Source organism: Oncorhynchus clarkii, chromosome 28 (genome assembly GCF_045791955.1).
Source record: "Oncorhynchus clarkii lewisi isolate Uvic-CL-2024 chromosome 28, UVic_Ocla_1.0, whole genome shotgun sequence".
Lineage (NCBI taxonomy): Eukaryota > Metazoa > Chordata > Actinopteri > Salmoniformes > Salmonidae > Oncorhynchus > Oncorhynchus clarkii.
Window position 1 is genome coordinate 3,533,981 of NC_092174.1, and position 20,443 is coordinate 3,554,423.

The 20,443-nt window shown below is 41.8% G+C and overlaps 1 protein-coding gene across 5 annotated transcripts in view; it reads left to right on the forward strand.

The window, feature by feature from the left end:
• Positions 1 to 10,625: 10,625 nt before the first annotated feature.
• The window catches only part of LOC139387433 (STARD3 N-terminal like), a 37,919-nt gene continuing 28,101 nt past the window's right edge, over positions 10,626 to 20,443 (forward strand). For 4 of the 5 annotated variants that reach the window (XR_011629163.1, XR_011629162.1, XR_011629164.1 and 1 more), the window contains exons 1-2: positions 10,639 to 10,739; positions 17,089 to 17,537. Coding sequence is in view for 2 of the 5 variants with exons in the window: in XM_071133594.1 (XP_070989695.1) it covers positions 17,343 to 17,537 (195 nt within the window). In the remaining 3 variants the exon portion in view is untranslated. Of the gene's footprint in view, positions 10,740 to 17,088; positions 17,538 to 20,443 lie in introns of all 5 variants that reach the window. The other variant, XM_071133593.1, reaches the window with a different exon arrangement.

The window sequence follows — 20,443 nt, forward strand, 5'->3', positions numbered from 1 at the left end:
CCGGTCCCCTTTGCACAAAAGCATCCCCAAATAATGATGTTTCCACCTCCATGCTTCACGGTTGGGATGGTGTTCTTGGGGTTGTACTCATCCTTCTTCTTCCTCCAAACACGGCGAGTGGAGTTTAGACAAAAAAGCTCTATTTCTGTCTCATCAGACCACATGACCTTCTCCCATTCCTCCTCTGGATCATAGGCAAACTTCAGACGGGCCTGGACATGCACTGGCTTGAGCAGGGGGACCTTGCGTGCGCTGCAGGATTTTAATCCATGACGGCATAGTGTGTGTTAAGTGCCTTGTTCAAGCGCATAGACAGATGTATTACCTAGTCAGCTCAGGGATCCGAACCAGCAACCTTTTGGTTACTGGCCCAACGCTCTTAACCGTTAGGCTACACTGCCCCGGACTTGGATATGCTACACTCCTCCTCTCACCGGAAAACAAGGGTGTCTGACGCACCGGCTCTTTCGTCAGCCACAATGGGTTTTTCCTTCCAGCAAGAGGCACAAAAACTGCCGGACCTCCTCTGCCATCTCACCAACCGTTATCATTGGCAGTTCTATGGTGACAAACATCTCAGTTTTCAGGCAAAAACCTTGTGCTCTCCTGGGGCTCGGGTACAGGACATTACTGGGCTGCTTCCTACTGTTTCTTGCCAGAACACGGGGGATGTCGCTGTCGTAGTCCATGTTGCATCTAATGACATTAGGGTGGCTAGCTCAGAATGGCTGAAACAGGATTTTATAGAACTGATTGGAACTCTGAAAGACTCCAAAAAGCATCCAATTATTTCAGGCCCAGTGCCATCGCTGAGTCGTGCCAGCGAAAGATTCAGTAGGTTGCTGGCATTACATGAAATGTGAGGACAGGGTCCAGTACAGTAGACTCACTGAGACATTGACCTTTCCACAACCCAAGTTCCGGGCAGGTAATCCCAACCATAAAGGATCTGCATTATCATCATACTGCAGGCCCGCAACAGGTAACCCTCATTGACTCTTGTTTTAATCCACATCCATATTCAAAGCAAAGTCACAATTGTACAATTCTAGACAATCTTGTATCTATACCAATTCAAGCTAGCCCTATGGTATTTTCAAATAAGGGGTTACCTACTGATCATGGTATGCTTGTATTATACTCTGTCTGATCTGAAATCCCATGGCATTGGACTAATTCATGTAAATGACAGAAGTTTGATATCGAAAATGGACGTTATTATAATCCTGGCCTCTTAAACCAACATGGACATTATTGTAATATCTGGCTAAATAAGACTGTACTGAAAACTGATGTATCTGACTGGTTATAATGTTTATAGATCTGACAGAGTTGGCGGAGGTGGAGGTGTCGCCATATTTAGAAACAACAATTTAAATGTTTCTGTAGCAATTTGAATGTCAAGTCCTAAATCTGGGCCTTGGTAATAATGTCCAATTTATGCTAGTGGGAATTTATCCTCAATTATGCCTCAACATGTGCTCTTAGCCAAATGTCTAACTTGCTATCTAACTATGCTAAATCGGAATTATTAATTTTGGGTGATCTTAATCCTGATTGGTTGATGGCAGCTTCTGATATGCTGAAAAATATCTACATTGAGCTAAATCTAACTCAGATGATAACTGAACCAACTCATGAAGTATCAGAGAAAGTTAAGTACAGAAATGTAGCTTGGGCTAAGGCTGACTGATTTTAAGTCAGACTGACAGTCCTTTAGAAATAGATGTCGATCCCTGGTTAGAAAAGCAAAATAGACATACTTTTTGAACTGTGCATCCGAGAATGGTGGGAATCCAGCTGCCTTCTGGAAGGTAGTCCAATCTCAAACAAAACTCCATCCCCTCATTACCCCAACAGGTTATGACAGTCTCTGGTCCCATAACAGATAAGATGGACATTTGTGGTGCTTTTTTTTAAAAACCACTGCCTCAGCGTACCTTTTTCAGGATCCTGTCTTTCAAAGATAATTAGTAAAAATACAAATAACTTCACAGATCTTCATTGTAAAGGGTTTAAACACGGTTTCCAATGCTTGTTCAATAAACCATGAACAATTAATAAACATGCACCTGTGGATCGGTCGTTAAGACACTAACAGCTTAAGGCAATTAAGGTCAAAGATATGAAAACTTAGGACCCTAAAGAGGCCTTTCTACTGACTCTGGAAAAACAGCAAAAGAAAGATGCCAAGGGTCCCTGCTCATCTGCGTGAACGTGCCTTAGACATGCTGCAAGGAGGCATGAGGACTGCAGATGTGGCCAGGGCAATAAATTGCAATGTCCGTACTGTGAGACGCCTAAGGCAGCGCTACAGGGAGACAGGACGGAGAGCTGATTGTCCTCGCAGTGGCAGACCACGTGTAACAACACCTGCACAGGATCGGTACATCTGAACATCACACCTGCAGGATGGATGGCAACAACACCTGCCCGAGTTACACCAGGAACGCACAATCCCTCCATCAGTGCTCAGACTGTCTGCAATAGGCTGAGAGAGGCTGGACTGAGGGTTTGTAGGTCTGTTGTAAGGCAGACATCACCGACATCACCGACAACAACATCGCCTATGGGCACAATCCCACCGTCGCTGGACCAGACAGGACTGGCAAAAAGTGCTCTTCACTGACAAGTCGCAGTTTTGTCTCACCAGAGGTGATGGTCGGATTCGCGTTTATCGTCGAAGGAATGAGCGTTACACCGAGGTCTGTACTGGTTGTCATTGCAGGCAGTCTCAACGCTGTGCATTACAGGGAAGACATCCTCCTCTTTCATATGGTACCCTTCCTGCAGGCTCATCCTGACATGACCCTCCAGCATGACAATGCCACCACCTGCTCGTTCTGTGCATGATTTCCTGCAAGACAGTAATGTCAGTGTTCTGCCATGGCCAGGGAAGAGCCCAGATCTCAATCCCATTGAGCACGTCTGGGACCTGTTGGATCGGAGGGTGAGGGCTAGGGCCATTCCCCCCAGAAATGTCCGGGAACTTGCAGGTGCCTTGGTGGAAGAGTGGGGTAACATCTCACAGCAAGAACTGGAAAATCTGGTGCAGTCCATGAGGAGGAAATGCACTGCAGTACTTAATGCAGCTGGTGGCCACACCAGATACTGACTATTACTTTTGATTTTAACCCCCCCTTTGTTCAAGGACACATTATTCAATTTCTGTTAGTCACATGTCTGTGGAACCTTTTTTAGTTTATGTCTGTTGTTGAATCTTGTTATATTTACACGTTAAGTTTGCTGAAAATAAATGCAGTTGACAGTGAGAGGACGTTTCTTTTAAAAGAAAATGTATTATACAAAACTTTAATTCCAGCAGAGGGAGTTCTTTACTCACCTCAAGCCAGGTTGCAGAGAACAATACATTCCCAGATACACATCCTGATTTTCATTTCAACCATTTGATGTCTATGTTGTACTAAGTGCCTTATTAAAGATTTTTTTAAATCCACTGGGGCTGACTCACTTGATCTCTTTTGGCTGCAGATTTCTGCCCCACTTATTGCAGAATCATTAACCTATATTTTTAACTTGACAATTGAGGTTATTTCTGGGGTTCTCCCTAAGATCTTGAAAACTGCTCATGTCCTCCCCCTACACAGAGGTGGAGATCCTTCTGACTTGGATAACTACAGTCCAATTTCCAAGCTATCTTGCCTTGCTAAAGTTTTAGAGTCCCTAGCCAACTCGGCTTAGAACTTTTAAACTTTTCATTCTATTCTTAATGAGCACCAATCTGCTTTAAGACCTCCACATGACACTGTTTCAGCGACTACACTTAGATGATGTGCTATGTTGTTTAGTTTAGACCATACAAATCATTGTGCTGCCTTATTTAGTGACCTGTCGAAGGCATTTGGTACGGTTGACCATTTCTTACTTGTTCAAAGGCTGTCTGAAATAGGCCTAGATCAGGCATCTTGCAATTGGTTCAAGAACTATCTAACGGAAAGGAAACAGTGTGATGGTATCAAATCTAGTTTCCTTAATGTTACGAAAGGTGTGCCGCAGACCTCGATTTTGGGCCCTGTTCTCTTCACTATTTATATAAATAATATTAGTGTATCTGTTCAAATCTGTAACATTCATCTCTATGCAGATGATACAGTCATTTAGTCCTATGCCTCCTCAATACAGCAGGCCATTCATGACCTTCAGCTAAATGCTAATTAACCAAGTTTGTTGTTCTCTTTGTCTCATAATATTGACCCTGAGGACCTGCATATTTCCTCATTGAAGGGATCCCAAATGGTGCAAGTTCCCATTATAAGTACTTGGGTATTTAGATTGATGATAAGCTCTCTTTTTAAAACACACATTAAGATCGTTTTTTTTATACATATAAAAAAAGGTCTCGCTTTGGAAAGTAGAAGGAATATTTTTCAAGCAACGCTTCTCTCAGTACTTGATTACGGTGATATAATCTAAATGCCTGCAGCAGCCTCTGCTTTAAAACCTTTCGAATCAGTCTAAATGTTCTGATTACCAGAATGGTAGACTGCACTGTTTTTTTTTAATCACTGGGGAACATTTTCGTTACATCACTGCATTTTGTATAAAATAGTTCTGTTGGCTGGGAGTCTCTGACTACCAGAAGGGCCCAGCATTGTCAACTTTTTGTATATAAAGCGGTTCTTCGGAGACGACTTCAGCTCACTTATTAACTGGAGATCCAGCAATTTTTAGACCCACTCTCTGGTCTGGCTGGTTCTGAAGATCCCGCGGGTCTCCACTGACCTGGGGGAAAATGCTTTTAGTTTGTATGCCCACAGCTCATGGAATAGCCTTCAGGCCATCTTGAAATTAGACTTGCTTCTCTCCATAGGACAGTTCAGATCGAGTTTAACCTGTAGTGACACCCCATCCCGTGAACGGGACCGGTCATCATCTGACCCTAATTAGCATAACGCAACGGACATAAATCTTCCTAAAAAATCTTCCTATTCATGAAAATCACAAGTGAAATATATTGGAACACAGCTTAGCCTTTCACCCTGTCATCTCAGATTTTCAAATTATGCTTTACAGCCAACGCTAGACAAGCATTTGTGTAAGTTTATCCTAGCATAGCATTATGCCTTGCTAGCAGCAGGCAACCTTGTCACGGAAATCAGAAAAGCAATCAAATTAAATCTTTTACCTTTGATGAACTTCGGATGTTTTCACTCACGAGACTCCCAGGTAGACAGCCGAAGTTCATTTTTCCCCAAATATTATTTTTGTAGGCGAAATAGCTCCGTTTGTTCTTCACGTTTGGCTGAGAAATTGCCCAGAAATTGCCCAGAAATTGCGGTCACCACAACGCTGAAAAATATTCCAAATTAGCTCCATAATATCGACAGAAACATGGCAAACGTTGTTTAGAATCCATCCTCAAGGCTTTTTTTCTAATATCTATTCGATAATATATCCGTTGGGACTATTCGTTTTTCACTAGGACCGATTGGAGTAATGGCTACCTCTGTATTCGGAGCCAACATGTGACCACTTACGCAATGTGGCCACCTACGGCTATTCTTCAACAGGAATGCGTAAAACTACTTCACAATGCTGTAGACACCTTGGGGAATACGTAGAAAGCGTAAGCTCGTTGATGGTACATTCACAGCTGAATAGGGAGTCATTGGAACGCAGCGCTTTCAAAACCTGGGGCACTTCCGGATTGGATTTTTCTCAGGCTTTCGCCTGCAACATCAGTTCTGTTATACTCACAGACAATATCTTTACAGTTTTGGAAACGTTAGAGTGTTTTCTATCCAAAGTCGTCAATTATATGCATATTCTAGCATCTTTTCCTGACAAAATATCCCGTTTAAAACGGGAACGTTTTTTTTTCCAAAAATGAAAATACTGCCCCCTAACACCAAGGGTGTGAGAGTTGTGTATGTTTTATTACCTGTGTTCTAATCAGATGGGACATTTACCTAAATCTAATGAATTCTAATAATAGCAGATAGGCAATTGCGATAGATAGAGCTGTGACCATGATCGTGTCATTTCCCTAGGGAATTGGCTGACGTATTTTATACATTTGGCGCATTACAGGTTAATCTGAAAATATGAAACGTTTAATAAGTGTGAAGCAGAGGTTGGTATTAAAAATATAGAGTAATATTGTTAGGGTGGACTACAATGAAAACATTGCCTTCTGGTAAGGAGAGAATAATCATGGCTTGGTTTCTTTTATTTTCTAAAACCTTACAATGCGTGACAGTGACAATGACATTGATAAAGAGGGTTGATGTCAAATTGAATGAGTGCTGACAGTATGTGTATCTAATATGTTATTAGTGTTTTTTGGGGCTAAAACTCTAATTATGCAATATTTTAGTAATTTGAAGAAGCTGAGGTTTCAATACAAGCTTTAATGATTGAGCCTTGAGGTTGTAAAATAGACTGGCTGCGGATGACCTCGAGTGGGCTGTAAGGACGCAGTGGGACATTTGCAGCAGATATTTGAATACTTGAATCGGAAACGTTCTTTGACAGTTTCTGATTACTGTTGCTCGGTTTTATAGTTTAGGTAACACCAGTGAATTTGAGCAGGAAGTTAATGTATTCTAACATTATAATCTGCTTATTTTATGTGGAACAGTGTCCAGTAATTAAAGTAGATAAGTGAAATAAGTATTGACTATTACGCTGATGAGACAACACCAACTTTTTGAAGGTTCTACATTTGTTAAACAACAGGTTTATATTTTGAATAAATTAATGCAACAGGTTGCAATTATTAGTTTACCGGTTATGAATAGAGGTATCATAAAGGGACACACACATGGATTTTTTTATCTTTTAATTGAACACATGTAAATTCTTTGGATAGGAAATGTACTGGAAACTTACTGTACACCTGGGATACGATATGTATGAAATATTTGACTGTTTTTCATTCATTAGTCTAATTTAGTAAGAAACACTTCTTTGAAGGGTTTGTATGACCTCTGACCTCTGCCCTGACTTTCCAGTGTGGTTTGATAGCCCTGAAGGGAATGCCATTCAGATGATGAATTTAAGGTAATTTGTAATACTGATTTGAAGTGATTTATAATACTTATAATTCTGATGAAGTTTAGAGTTCATAGCCATGTTTGTGAGTTGGACCAACAGGAAGAAGGAGAGGGCGTTTGAATAAGAGTAGGCTGTCTTGTCTATTTTCCTATGACCGTATGGGTGCAATATATATTTTTTTAACCTTTTGACCCATTCCATACATTTGTCAGGAGGATGTACTTTGCTATAAAATGCTGTGACTCAAATCCTTCGTTGGGCCCACAACGAACCATCTAAGGGTGGTTCGTCGACCAGCTTCATTATTGCAATAATTAATCTGTTTTATTAATACATTTTGAATAAAGCTATATCCTGATTGGTGATTGACCTTGTCTCTCCTCATTATTGATGATTATTTCCATGACAAAAGTGAGAGACAAGAATTAATAAAATAAATAATCACAGCAAAGTAGTTTGTGAGCTAGAAAATGAACATCCTGACAGTCTGAGGCAGGGTGCTCTGCAATCATCCTACTCCAACTATTGACAGGGATAATGTGGCATTTCTTATTTGTCAGTATGAATGAAATGAGTGGGTTCTGACTTGATGACCGTATTAGATTTACACCACTTGTCCTTTAGATTTTTGTAGTCCTGAATTATTAGTGAAAGCTAAAACGCTCCGTGTCCCAGAATTACATGCTAGCGATAAAGTTATCTGCTCCTGCTAGCTAGTAACAGATCAACTCATTGTAACTAGCTAGATAACTAGCAAGCTAGCTACATTACTAAGGTTGCTGTGTTTACATCTTGCATTAATGGCATCACGTTTCTATAACAAAATAAATTGATTACAAATTAATAAAAAATACTTTACATGATAGCAGTTTATCGGACGGAAATCTCTCTTGAGATGTCACCTGCTGTCTACTACCTTAGATACGGATAACGGGATTAGCAGATGTGATCAGCAGAGATAGTACCATGGATAGTACAGTTTAGTACTCTGAGGCATTTGACAGTCCAGCTAGCGAACATAAAAGTAAGTATTTCATTTTTTTTTGCAAGAATTGACATTGCCAACAAACTCAAATGTGTTCAGAAGAAATACATATACACAATACGTAAAAAACAGCTTCTCCCTCGACAAAGATCGATCATCTCGAAAACTAAAGTAGATACAGTAGCTTGCTAAGGCCCACCACCTAAGGAGTTTACAGAGCTTGTCTCAACCTGCCCTTCTTTTTAGGGAGCGTGCAATTGGCATGCAGGAATGTCCCCCAGAGCTGTTGCCAGAGAATTTAATATGAATTTCTCTACCATAAGCCGCCTCCGTCGTTTTTAGAGATTTTGTCAGTATGTCGACCAGCCTCACAACCACAGACTACGTGTAAGGCGTCGTGTGGGCAAGCGGTTTTCCAATGTCTGCATTTTCAACAGAGTTCCCCATGGTGGCGGTGGGGTTATAATATAAGGTAGGCTTAAGCTATGGACAACGAACACAATTGCATTTTATCGATGGCAATTTGAATGCACAGAGATACCGTGATGAGCTCCTGAGGCCCTATTGTTGTGCCATTCATCCGCCACCATCACCTCGTGTTTCAGTATGATGTATTCCCAGTCACGTGAAATCCATAGATTGGGATCTAATGAATTTATTTGAATTGCCTGATTTCCTTATATAAACTGTAACTCAGTAAAATCTTTGAAATTGTTGCATGTTGCGTTTATACTTTTGTTCAGCATTTGAATGTCTCCTTGCTCTTCTCCTCCATCATCACTCTCTCTCCACCTCCTTTTTGTTCCTTTTTGTTCTCCTTCATATCCAATTTGACTGTCAAAAAATGTTGTCCTACTTTTTCCAATAGTGGCTAATTTTTTCTGCACAATGATAAAGATATGGATAATCTCATAAAGAAAAACCTACTTGGCCAAAAAAGATACAATTTACTATTAGACTACATATCCCATAAGCCCACACAAGGTCGAAATATTGGGCTCGTTTGAGTAATAAGGTGAACACAACAGACTGTAGACGAAAGTCCAGGAGTGAAGTCGGGGGAGGTGCATCTGCGACAGCTGAAAGTCGGACACATAGTTTTCCAACAGGAAGGCTCAGTGCAACATGGAGGTGTTGCAGTTGTTTACAAACATTTTTCTTTGTCATGTCGAAATAACAAGTGTCCAACTTCCATACTTCCATATCACACACTCACAACTGTAAATATATATGTGTACATTATAGGGTACTAGGGGGTAACTAGCCCCCTGGGGTAACTAGTAATATGTTGCATGAGTGCATGTAACTGGCCCCTGGGGGCTGGTTACCCCTTCATGGTTATGAATGTGTTTCTACCTGTCATTAGACAATGACTAACCAAGTTAGAGCTAGTTTATGCTAACTTGGTAGCTAGCAACTTCACTGGCAGTAAATGCTAGCCAGCTAGCTAGTTAGCATAAGCTGCTAGGAGTGCTAGCTAGCAACCTCACTACCAGATTGTCTGAGATAGAATACTGTGGCGATCCGCAGAAACAGCTGTGTGTTATGAGTTATGCTGTTCGTTTGTTGTGTTGGTGGAGCGGCGGGGGGTGGAGCACCGCAAGTTTAAGACCATGCTTAGCCATTGTTCTCTCTCTTACATTTTGTCTTAACAAGAGATGGTGACGGTTGTTTTATACTGTTATCCTTGGTTTATTTCACGTGGGCTACACCCAAACAGTAGCCTGTGTTGAGTTGGGTTAATAAAACAGGAATTCGTAAACTCAATCCCTCGGTCTGGACATTTGTTCATTTATGATCTAGCCAGGCCATTACAATACATTAAAAAGGTAATGTAACTTAATTGCAGTTGTGAATGTTTCCACTAGTGACTGATAGATTAAAGTTAATGTTACTTTATAGCCTTTTAGCTATTTTACACAGCATTTCATGTCATATTCCTGGCTAGCTAGCTAAACATTTTTAAAGAGAGCTTTTCAATTGCATCTCCCCCTGTTTTCAGTCACAGGTGGGGACTGGATTAGGTGTGAGCAGTGCTGGAGGTGGGCTCATGAGTTGTGCTCCAACTTTAGTGGGGATAGCTTTATTTGTGACCTATGCTCCCGAATGTAATTTTAAAGTCTTGCATTATTCAAACAATATCTAGTGCAATTGTACATAATGGATTGTATAGAAAAGGAACTACTAAGAAAGAACAAATAAAATGTCATTGCAGGTGAGTTAAAAAGACTACATCAAATAGCCCCATAGTGCGGATACTAATGGTGATAACACCACCCACCCCCCCCCCATATTTTATTTAAATAATTAAAATAAGACAACTAGACTTAGATTTTAAGCATTACTTACTAAATAATTTCCAAATAAAACTGATTCAATGGATTTTAACACACCACTTTTTTGTTTTTGTCCTGGCACTACATAGCTAATTCAAATAACCAACTCATCAAGTTTTGATTATTAGAATCAGCTGTGGAGTGCTAGGGTAAAAGCCAAAACGTGCACCCAGGTGGGGCCCCAGGACCGAGTTTGGGAAACCCTGCGCTAATGCGACACACTTTGGAAGGAGACTTGACAAAAGTGATCCGCTCGAACGCGCCCATTATCACCCCATTTCCTGTCCGACGGAATCAAGTATTTCCGCTGTATTCGATTGACAGTTTAGTCTTCCGCATAATATGCCAAAAACAGCAGGGTCTAAGAAGAACACGACAGGTAGCTAGCTATACAATTAAAGGTAATATAACAATTTCATTGCAACACAGCCTATGTCATTTGCATACGTTCATTAATCATTATTAGAATATTTCCAGTTTCGAAAACATTTGCTCCTATGAAGAATAATTTTCTTGGGCGCACTACTGCCTGCTCACGAGCAGATATCGGTGGACTGTCTTGTTTTTTCCTCCAGCGTCGGTCGGGTCTGTATATGTTGTTGTGCTGAATTCGATGCCATATATGGACATCTATTTAACCAGTTTAACGGATCATAATTATTTAATATCACTAACCCCAATTTGCATTAGGTAAAGTAACTGCACATTTGTGATTAGTTGATATATTTGCAACAGAACTTGCAACAATGTAGCCAAATGCCCAATTACAAGAAACTCACATAGCAACATTAAGCACAACAGTGAGTGGTTAGTTGCAGTAGTCTCGCGTTGCGATAACTCAAATCACGTCGTTGCCTCGTTTTATAAACGTTGTCTATACTCAATATGCCCCAAACCTAACGCTAGCGTTGCATGTTTTCACGTAACATGTGGCATTTATAAAAACTGAACTAGACGTGAGAATTTGCTTGTCCTCCAGCAAACTTAGACCATGCTTAAGGACAGTTTCTAGTGGTTGAAGTATTACATTGCAAGGAGGCTAAAGTAGCCTAGTTCACGAATATGACACTTATTCATAACAAAAACGGGTAGCTAAATTATAAGATGCAAACATTTGCCGTTAGAGAGAAGAGCGAAAATCGATGCATTCTAAAATAAAGGCATTAACGTTACATGTTATATTTCAGTAATTTGGCCTTATCCAGAGCAACTTAGTGCATTCGTCTTAAGATGCATAGGTGGAACAACGCACAGTCAAGTCATAGTATGTACATTTTTCCTCAATCAAATAGACCTCTAGTTCCAACTATTTATTTCATTTCCATGATCATTGCAGAATAAATGACTCACCTTTTCTGACTGATGGTTTCATACTCACGAAATAGCCTATAGCATATCTCATTTTTCCATTGACGTTTATAGGCTACGTCTGAATACTGTAATGTCATATTTCGAGTAGACTATCATTTATAAACATAATACATGAACTGAGTGTACAAAACATTAGGAACATCCCCTTTTGGCCTCAGAACAGCCTCAATTCGTCGGGCATGGGCTACAAGCTGTCGAAAGTGTTGATGCTTCACACTGTTGTCAGGATGTCCTTTGGGTGGTGGATCATGGTATACACAGGAAACTTGAGTGTGAAATACCCAGCAGCATTGTAGTTATTTGACACACTTAAACCGGTGCACCTGGCATCTACTACCATACCCCATTCATAGGCACTTACATTTTTTGTCTTGCCCATTCACCCACTGAGTTGACCACACACAATCCATGTCTCAAGGCTTAAAAATACTTAATTGACCTGTCTCCTCCCCTTCATCTACACTGATTGAAGTGGATTTAACAGATGACATCAATAAGGGATCCTAGCTTTCACTTGGGTTCACCTGGTCAGTCTGTATTGGTATTTAATATGAATCCCCATTACCTGCTACCAGGACAGCAGCTCTTCTTCTTGGGGTCCAGCAAAATTAAGGCAGTTATAGAAACTAGGGCCTGCAGGACCTGCCTTGTTGATAGTGTTGTTAAGAAGGTAGAAACCAGGGCCTGCAGGACCTGCCTTGTTGATAGTGCTGTTAAGAAGGTAGAAACCAGGGCCTGCAGGACCTGCCTTGTTGATAGTGCTGTTAAGAAGGTAGAAACCAGGGCCTGTAGGACCTGCCTTGTTGATAGTGCAGTTAAGAAGGTAGAAACTAGGGCCTGTAGGACCTGCCTTGTTGATAGTGCTGTTAAGAAGGTAGAAACTAGGGCCTGTAGGACCTGCCTTGTTGATAGTGCTGTTAAGAAGGTAGAAACTAGGGCCTGTAGGACCTGCCTTGTTGATAGTGCTGTTAAGAAGGTAGAAACTAGGGCCTGTAGGACCCGCCTTGTTGATAGTGCTGTTAAGAAGGTAGAAACTAGGGCCTGTAAGACCTGTCTTGTTGATAGTGTTAAGAAGGTAGAAACTAGGGCCTGTAGGACCTACCTTGTTGATAGTGCTGTTAAGAAGGTAGAAACTAGGGCCTGTAGGACCTGCCTTGTTGATAGTGCTTTTAAGAAGGTAGAAACTAGGGCCTGTAGGACCTGCCTTGTTGATAGTGCTGTTAAGAAGGTAGAAACTAGGGCCTGTAGGACCTGCCTTGTTGATAGTGCTGTTAAGAAGGTAGAAACTAGGGCCTGTAGGACCTGCCTTGTTGATAGTGCTGTTAAGAAGGTAGAGTAGCGCTTTATTACGGACATACTTCTCACCATCTTAGCTACTGTTATATCAACATGTTTTGACCATGACAGTTTACAATCCAGACTTACTCCAGCAGTTTAGTATTGCTCAATTTCCACATTATTTATTACAAGATTTAGTTGAGGTTCAGGGTTTAGTGGCACTTTAGTATTGTCAGTGTAACAGTATAGCTTCCGTCCCTCTCCTCGCCCCTACCTGGGTTCGAACCAGGAACACATCGACAACAGCCACCCTCGAAGCATCGTTACCCATCGCTCCACAAAAGCCGTGGCCCTTGCAGATCAAGGGGGGAACAACTACTCCAAGTCTCAGTGAGTGACGTTTGAAACGCTATTAGCGCACACCCAGCTAACTAGCTAGACATTTCACATCGATTACTGATAGGAGCTGATAGGCTTGAAGTCATAAACGGCTCAATGCTTGAAGCGTTGCGAAGAGCTGCTGGCAAAACGCCTAAAAGTGATTTTTTAATGATTGCTTACGAGCCTGCTGCTGCCTACCATCACTCAGGTAGACTGCTATATCAAATCATATACTTAATTATAACATAACACACAGAAATACGAGACTTTGGTCATTAATATGGTCCACTCCGGAAACTATCATTTCGAAAACGAAAGTTTTTTTCAGTGAAATACAGAACCGTTCCGTATTTTATCTAATGGGTGGCATCCCTAAGTCTAAATATTGCTGTTTCATTGTAAAACCTTCAATGTTATGTCATAATTACGTACAATTCTGGCAAATTAGTTCGTAACAAGCCAGGCCGCCCAAACTGTTGCATATACCCCGACTCTGCGTGCAATGGACGCAAGAGAAGTGACACAATTTCACCTGGTTAATATTTCCTGCTAACCTGGATTTCTTTTAGCTAAATATGCAGGTTTAAAAATATATACTTCTGTGTATTGATTTTAAGGCATTGATGTTTATGGTTAGGTACCCGTTGGCGCAACGACAGTCCTTTTTCCCGAATGCGCACCGCATCGATAATATGCAACGCAGGACACGCTAGATAAACTAGTAATATCATCAACCATGTGTAGCTAACTAGTGATTATGATAGATTTTTTTTATAAGATAAGTTGCTAGCTAGCATTAAACTTACCTGTGCTTCTTACTGCATTTGCGTCACAGGCAGGCTCCTCGTGGAGTGCAATGAGAGGCAGGTGGTTAGAGCATTGGACTAGTTAACTGTAAGGTTGCCAGATTTAATCCCTGTGCGGACAAGGTAAAAATCTGTCGTTCTGCCCCTGAACAAGGCAGTTAACCCACCGTTCCTAGGCCGTCATTGAAAATAAGAATGTGTTCTTAACTAACTTGCCTAGTTAAATAACGGTGTAAAAAAAAAAAACATCTGCCAACTCGGTGTCCAAAAATACCGATTTCCGATTGTTATGAAAACTTGAAATCGGCCCTAATTAATCGGCCATTCTGATTAATCGGTCGACCTCTAATCTGTATCGACACATGCTCCAATGATGCACTTAGCAACTGTTCTCTCTGCATGGTGTTTTGGGAAACGTCTGTTGTAGGAAAGATGCATTAAAACACTTGTAAGTTATAGGGAATAGGGAAACCAGGCCCAGGCTAGGGTTTGAGAAGTGAAAAATCCTTCCTTGTTAATTTTCTCTGAACCTAAAGATTCAAGCTAATGTGTTAAGTAGTTGAACATGTTATTACTCCAACCTCTTGAAAGTGAAACACGCTTTCATTTTCGTTAAAAACAACTTTATATCAAAGGAGTGCCTTTTTGATTTGATGACCGTTAGACCCGATGACATGTTTCTGTGCATGAGCTTAGCTAGCTAACGTCAAAGACATCGCCAAACAGGGAAGCAGGTTCTGCTTATGTGTTGGGGGGCTATATCAGCTTTAATATGGCATATAGATTGTAGCTTCCATCAATGTAATTGTCTGCATCATGATGGGGTTAGGGGAACATAAAGGAAATATATTTGACATTATAATGTTCCCCTAACCCCACCACTAATTGGAGTAAACTAATGGAAAACAACACTTAGGCTTCTCCTTCCAGCTTATACACACAATATACATTTTACGGACACATATTTTACAATAGTTATTTTTAATCCCATCCTTCAGCTGCTCTTATTTCCCCTCCCATCTACAGTGCATTCAGAAAGTATTCAGACCCCTTGACTTTTTCCACATAATGACGGAACAAACAGGTTTTTGGAAATATCACATTTACATAATTCAGACCCTTTACTCAGTACTTTGTTGAATCACCTATGGCAGCGATTACAGCCTAGAGTCTTCTTGGGTATGACACTACAACCTTGGCACACCTGTATTTGGGAAGTTTCTCCCATTTCTTCTCTGCATATCCTCTCAAGCTCTGTCAGGTTGGATGGGGAGCATTGCTGGTTTAAGTCCGGGGTCTGGCTGGGCCACTCAAGGACATTCAGAGACATCCCGAAGCCACTCCTGCTTTGTCTTGATTGTTTGCTTAGGGTCGTCATCCTGTTGGAAGGTGAACCTTTGCCCCAGTCTGAGGTCCAGAGCGCTCTGGAGTAGGTTTTCATCAAGAATCCCTCTGTACTTTCTCCGTTCATCTTTCCCTCAATCCTGACTAGTCGATGCTGCCACCACCTTAGGGATGGTGCTAGGTTTCCTCTAGACGTGACGCTTGGTATTCAGGACAAAGAGTTCAATGTTGGTTTCATCAGACCAGAGAATCCAAGCAGGCTGTCATGTGCCTTTAACTGAGGAGTGGCTTCCATCTGGCCACTCTACCATAAAGGCCTGATTAGTGGAATGCTGCAGAGATGGTTTTCTTTCTGGAAAGTTCTCCCATCCCCAGTCCCCAGCTCTGTCAGTGACCATCGGGTTCTTGGCCACCTCCTTGACCAAGGCCCTACTCCCCGATTGCTCAGTTTGCCCGGGCAGCCAGCTCTAGGAAGAGTCTTGGTGGTTCCAAAGTTCTTCAATTTAAGACTGATGGAGGCCACTTTGTTCTTGGTAACCTTCTATGCTGCAGGCATTTTTTGGTACCCTTCCCCAGATCTGTGCCTCGACACAATCCTGTCTCGGAGCTCTACGGACAATTCCTTCGACCTCATGGCTTGGTTTTTGTTCTGACATGCACTGTCAACTGTGGGACCTTATATAGACCGGTATGTGGGCGGCAGTGTAGCCTAGTGGTTAGAATGTTGGACTAGTAACCGAAAGGTTGCAAGTTAAAATCCCAGAGCTGACAAGGTACAAATCTGTCATTCTGCCCCTGAACAGGAAGTTAACCCACCGTTCCTAGGCCATCATTGAAAATAAGAATTTGTTCTTAACTGACTTGCCTAGTTAAATAAAGGTAAAATAAAAATAAAAAATATAAAAAAATGTGCCTTTCCAAATCAATTGAATTTACAACCGGTGGATCAAGTTGTAGAAACATCTCAAGGATGATCGATGGAGACAGGATGCACCTGAGCTCAATTTCGAGTCTCATAGCGAAGGGTCTGAATACTTATGTAAATAAAGTATATTTGAAATTATTTTTATACATTTGCAAACATCTCTAAAAACAACATAGGGTATTGTGTATAAATTGATGAGGGAAAACTGCCCTTAATCAATTTTAGAATAAGGCTGTAATGTTTAAAAATGTGGATAAAGTCAAGGGGTCTGAATATTTTCCGAATGCAGTATGTGCAGTGTGTGTGCTGGGATGTATGGATAGAATCTGTAGTATATCTGAAGAATAGTATGTACAGTAATAGTTAAATATGTTATGTACAATATACATTCAGTCACACTTGAGGGAGGCTTTTAATGCAAGTAATGAGGATGAAAGGTTTTAAGCAGAACCATAGATGTAGATAGATGGCTCTGGTTTCAAGTATTATTTTACATGGGGTAATATACTAAAGTAAATGGCAGTAATGCAAATAGGTCTACTGCCTGCATTTGAAGTAAAAGCAGGCAAGCAAATCAAATTGACCCTTTCCTTGATGTGAAATGTAAACTGCATTTACTGAAGGCCTGGCTTTTCTCTTTTTCAGCTGAGGCAGGGATGCATCTGACATCCATCCGCAGTGATCGTCACTGGATGTGATAAGTAGGCGGGCCTGCTTCTGACCAGTCGACGGGGCCAATACCTGCAAGCAGCAGGTGTGGGCACACCCCTTGAGTGGTGGGCGTTGCCAAAGCTCCTCGGCCTTTACTGTCATTGGCTGTGACTGGAGGGGCAACCAAGTAGCTGACTGACGCTTCATTAGTGGGTGGACCCAGTCCAGAGTGAAAGGCGTGGCCAGTTATGGAGAGCATAAGTGGTAGCAGCGTGGACTCGAGAGCCACCCTTAGGGGCATAAACACCACACCTCTCTTGGCCCGCATAGAGTCTTATGAGGCGAGCGAGAAGAAGTGCATCTCCGATGTCAGGAGGACATTCTGCCTCTTTGTCACCTTCGACCTCCTCTTCATCACCTTGCTCTGGATCATTGAGCTCAATGTAAGTTGTTTTTTTAATGCATCATGAAAGTGAATACAAACTCCTGGTAAGTGCAGTCTGGACATGTGCGAACTCTTGCAATGAGGGTTTTCAGTCCCAATTCAATGATATTATAATGAATCACTCCTGTTAACTTCATGCTCCGGTTTAGTGCACACTGTCACTACACGACAGTTGTACCAAGCTGTTGTATTTACCAGGCCCTTTCATAACTTATTAACGTATTGATAGAGCTCAATATTGACTACTGCACACACACACACGCGCTCACACACACGCGCTCACACACACGCGCTCACACACACCCGCGCGCTCACACACCCGCGCGCTCGCACACACCCGGGTATAGTTTAGTGTGGGTATAGTTTAGTGAGCGTGCATAGAGTCGGTCCAAGAGAGTCAGTGCAAATAGGCAGGGTGGCCATTTGATTAACTGTTCAGCAGTCTTATGGCATTGGGGTTAACACTCTTTAGGAACCTTTGGGTCCCAGACTTAGTGCTCCTTGTGGTGCGGTAGCAGAGAGGACAGTCAATGGCTTGGGTGGCTGGAGTCTTTGAAAATGTTTAAGGCCTTCCTGCCTGGTCCTGGATGCAGGGAGCTCGGCTCCAGTGATGTACTGGTCCATATGCACTACCCTCTGTAGTAGCGCCTTACGGATGCCAAGCAGTTTCCATAACAAGTGTTGATGCAGCCAGTCAAGATGCTCTCAATGGTGCAGCTGTTTAACTTATTGTGGATCTTAGGGCCCATGCTGACTCTTTCAGCCTCCTGATGGGGAAGAGGTGTTGTGCCCTGTTTGTGTGTTTGGACCATAATAGGTCCTTCGTGATGTGGACACTGAGGAACTTGATGCTGCCAACCCGCTCATTCATGTGAATTGGGGTGTGCTTGGCCCTACGTTTTCTGTAGTCCACAACACTGCCAGGTCACTCACCTCCTCCTTATAGGATGTCAAGTCATCAGTGATCAGGCTAATGTATTCAACTTTTTCTGGCCCATGGTGTTGCGTGTGAATGTTTATCCTTTTAAGCTTGGAAAAGAGACATTTTCAGTCTGAACATAGACTTGGATCACACAAAGTGATTGCTTTGTGTCACACACCCTCTCCACCAAATAGCAGACGGGAAGCAAAATAGTGATTGCTTTGTGTTAGTTAGCCATTGATTCCTTCCTAACCACGCATGGTTGAATTTGCAATTTCCGCCTTGTTATGTAATATTTATGACCAATGAGCACCAATATGTTTTATCAATAATTGAAAAGGATTTGCCAGTAGATTGTCAACGTGATTCATAATAACTGCTTGTCTAGTTAGCTAGCTAAGATTTTGATTTTGACATGATCAGTCCAATCAAAGCTATAACATCATTTGATGTCTTATCTGTGGCCAATGACCTCGCGCTTTAGACGGGCACTTCTATTTTATTTTTTTGTGAATATATTTTAAATGACATGCTTTTTTTGTTAACTAGTAAATAATAGCCTACAGCAAAGTATTTACATAATTTCTATCTTGTTAACAATTTCTGATAGTTAGTTTTTGCTTCCATGTGGGTTTAGCTTGCTTGAGCCTGCTAACTGAGGAGTGTTAATTCACCTGTTTCCATACATGTTTAATTTTAGAACATTTATTTTACAAAGAAGGAATTAGAATAAACTGCTTAACTATTTATCTGTACATGGAATTTTATTTTTGTACTCATTTTGTTTTCTAGTCTTTACAGGAAAATGTCATGGTACTATCTGATGTGTGGAGACATTTCACTGCAGCTAATGTAGAAGGGAAAAGCTGTGTACATTTGCAAATACTGTGCCAAATCATATGTGAAGAATGCAACAAAGATGCAGGTGAAGGTCAAGCAAATCATATTGCAATCATCTCTGATGGGTGGTTGAATGTTCTGCATCTCCACCCTCAACCAGTATTCTACAAGAGCACAGACACCGTGGACAACAGACACAAATGTCTCTACATTGCAGATGAGCTGAAGGCAGTCATCAATGACCTTGGACCACAGAAGGTATTTGCACTGGTGACAGACAATGCTTTGAACATGAAGGCTGCTTGGTCTAAAGTGGAGGAGTCCTACCCTCACATAACACCCTTTGGCTGTGCTACTCATGCATTGAATCTGCTCCTCAAGGACATCATTGCACTGAAAACAATGGATACACTACAAGAGAGCCAAGGAAATGGTTAGGTGTGTGAAGGGTCATTAAGTTATAGCAGCAATCTACCTCACCAAGGAAAGTGAGAAGAATTAGAGCACCACCTTGAAGCTGCCCAGCAACACCTGTTGGGGTGGTGTTATCATGCTTGACAGTCTTCTGGAGGGGAAAGAGTCTCCAAGAAATGGCCATATCATAGTCTGCTGATATGGACAGCCCCATCAAGAGGATCCTCCTGGAGGATGTATTTTGGGAGAGAGGGGTAAGCAGCCTGAAATCTATAGCAGTAGCCATTGCACGGATTGAGGGAGACCATGCCATCCTATCTGATGTTCAGACTCTGCTTGCAAATGTAAGAGAAGAAATCCGTACTGCCCTGCCCACTTCACTGTTGCTCCAAGCAGAGGAAACTGCAGTTCTGAAATAAATCAAAAAGCATGAAGACTTCTGCCTGAAGCCCATACACACCGCACCGTACATGTTGGACCCCAAATATGCTGGCAAGAGCATCCTGTCGGGTGCAGAGATCAACAAGGCCTATGGTGTCATCACTACCATGTCTCTCCACTTTGGCCTGAATGAGGGCAAGGTTCTTGGCAATCTGGCGAAGTACACTTCCAAGCAAGAGCTTTGGGATGGAGATGCAATATGGCAGTCGTGGCAATATATCGCATCAGCCACCTGGTGGAAGGGACTTTGTGGATCTGAGGCTCTTTCCCCTGTTGCCTCCATCATC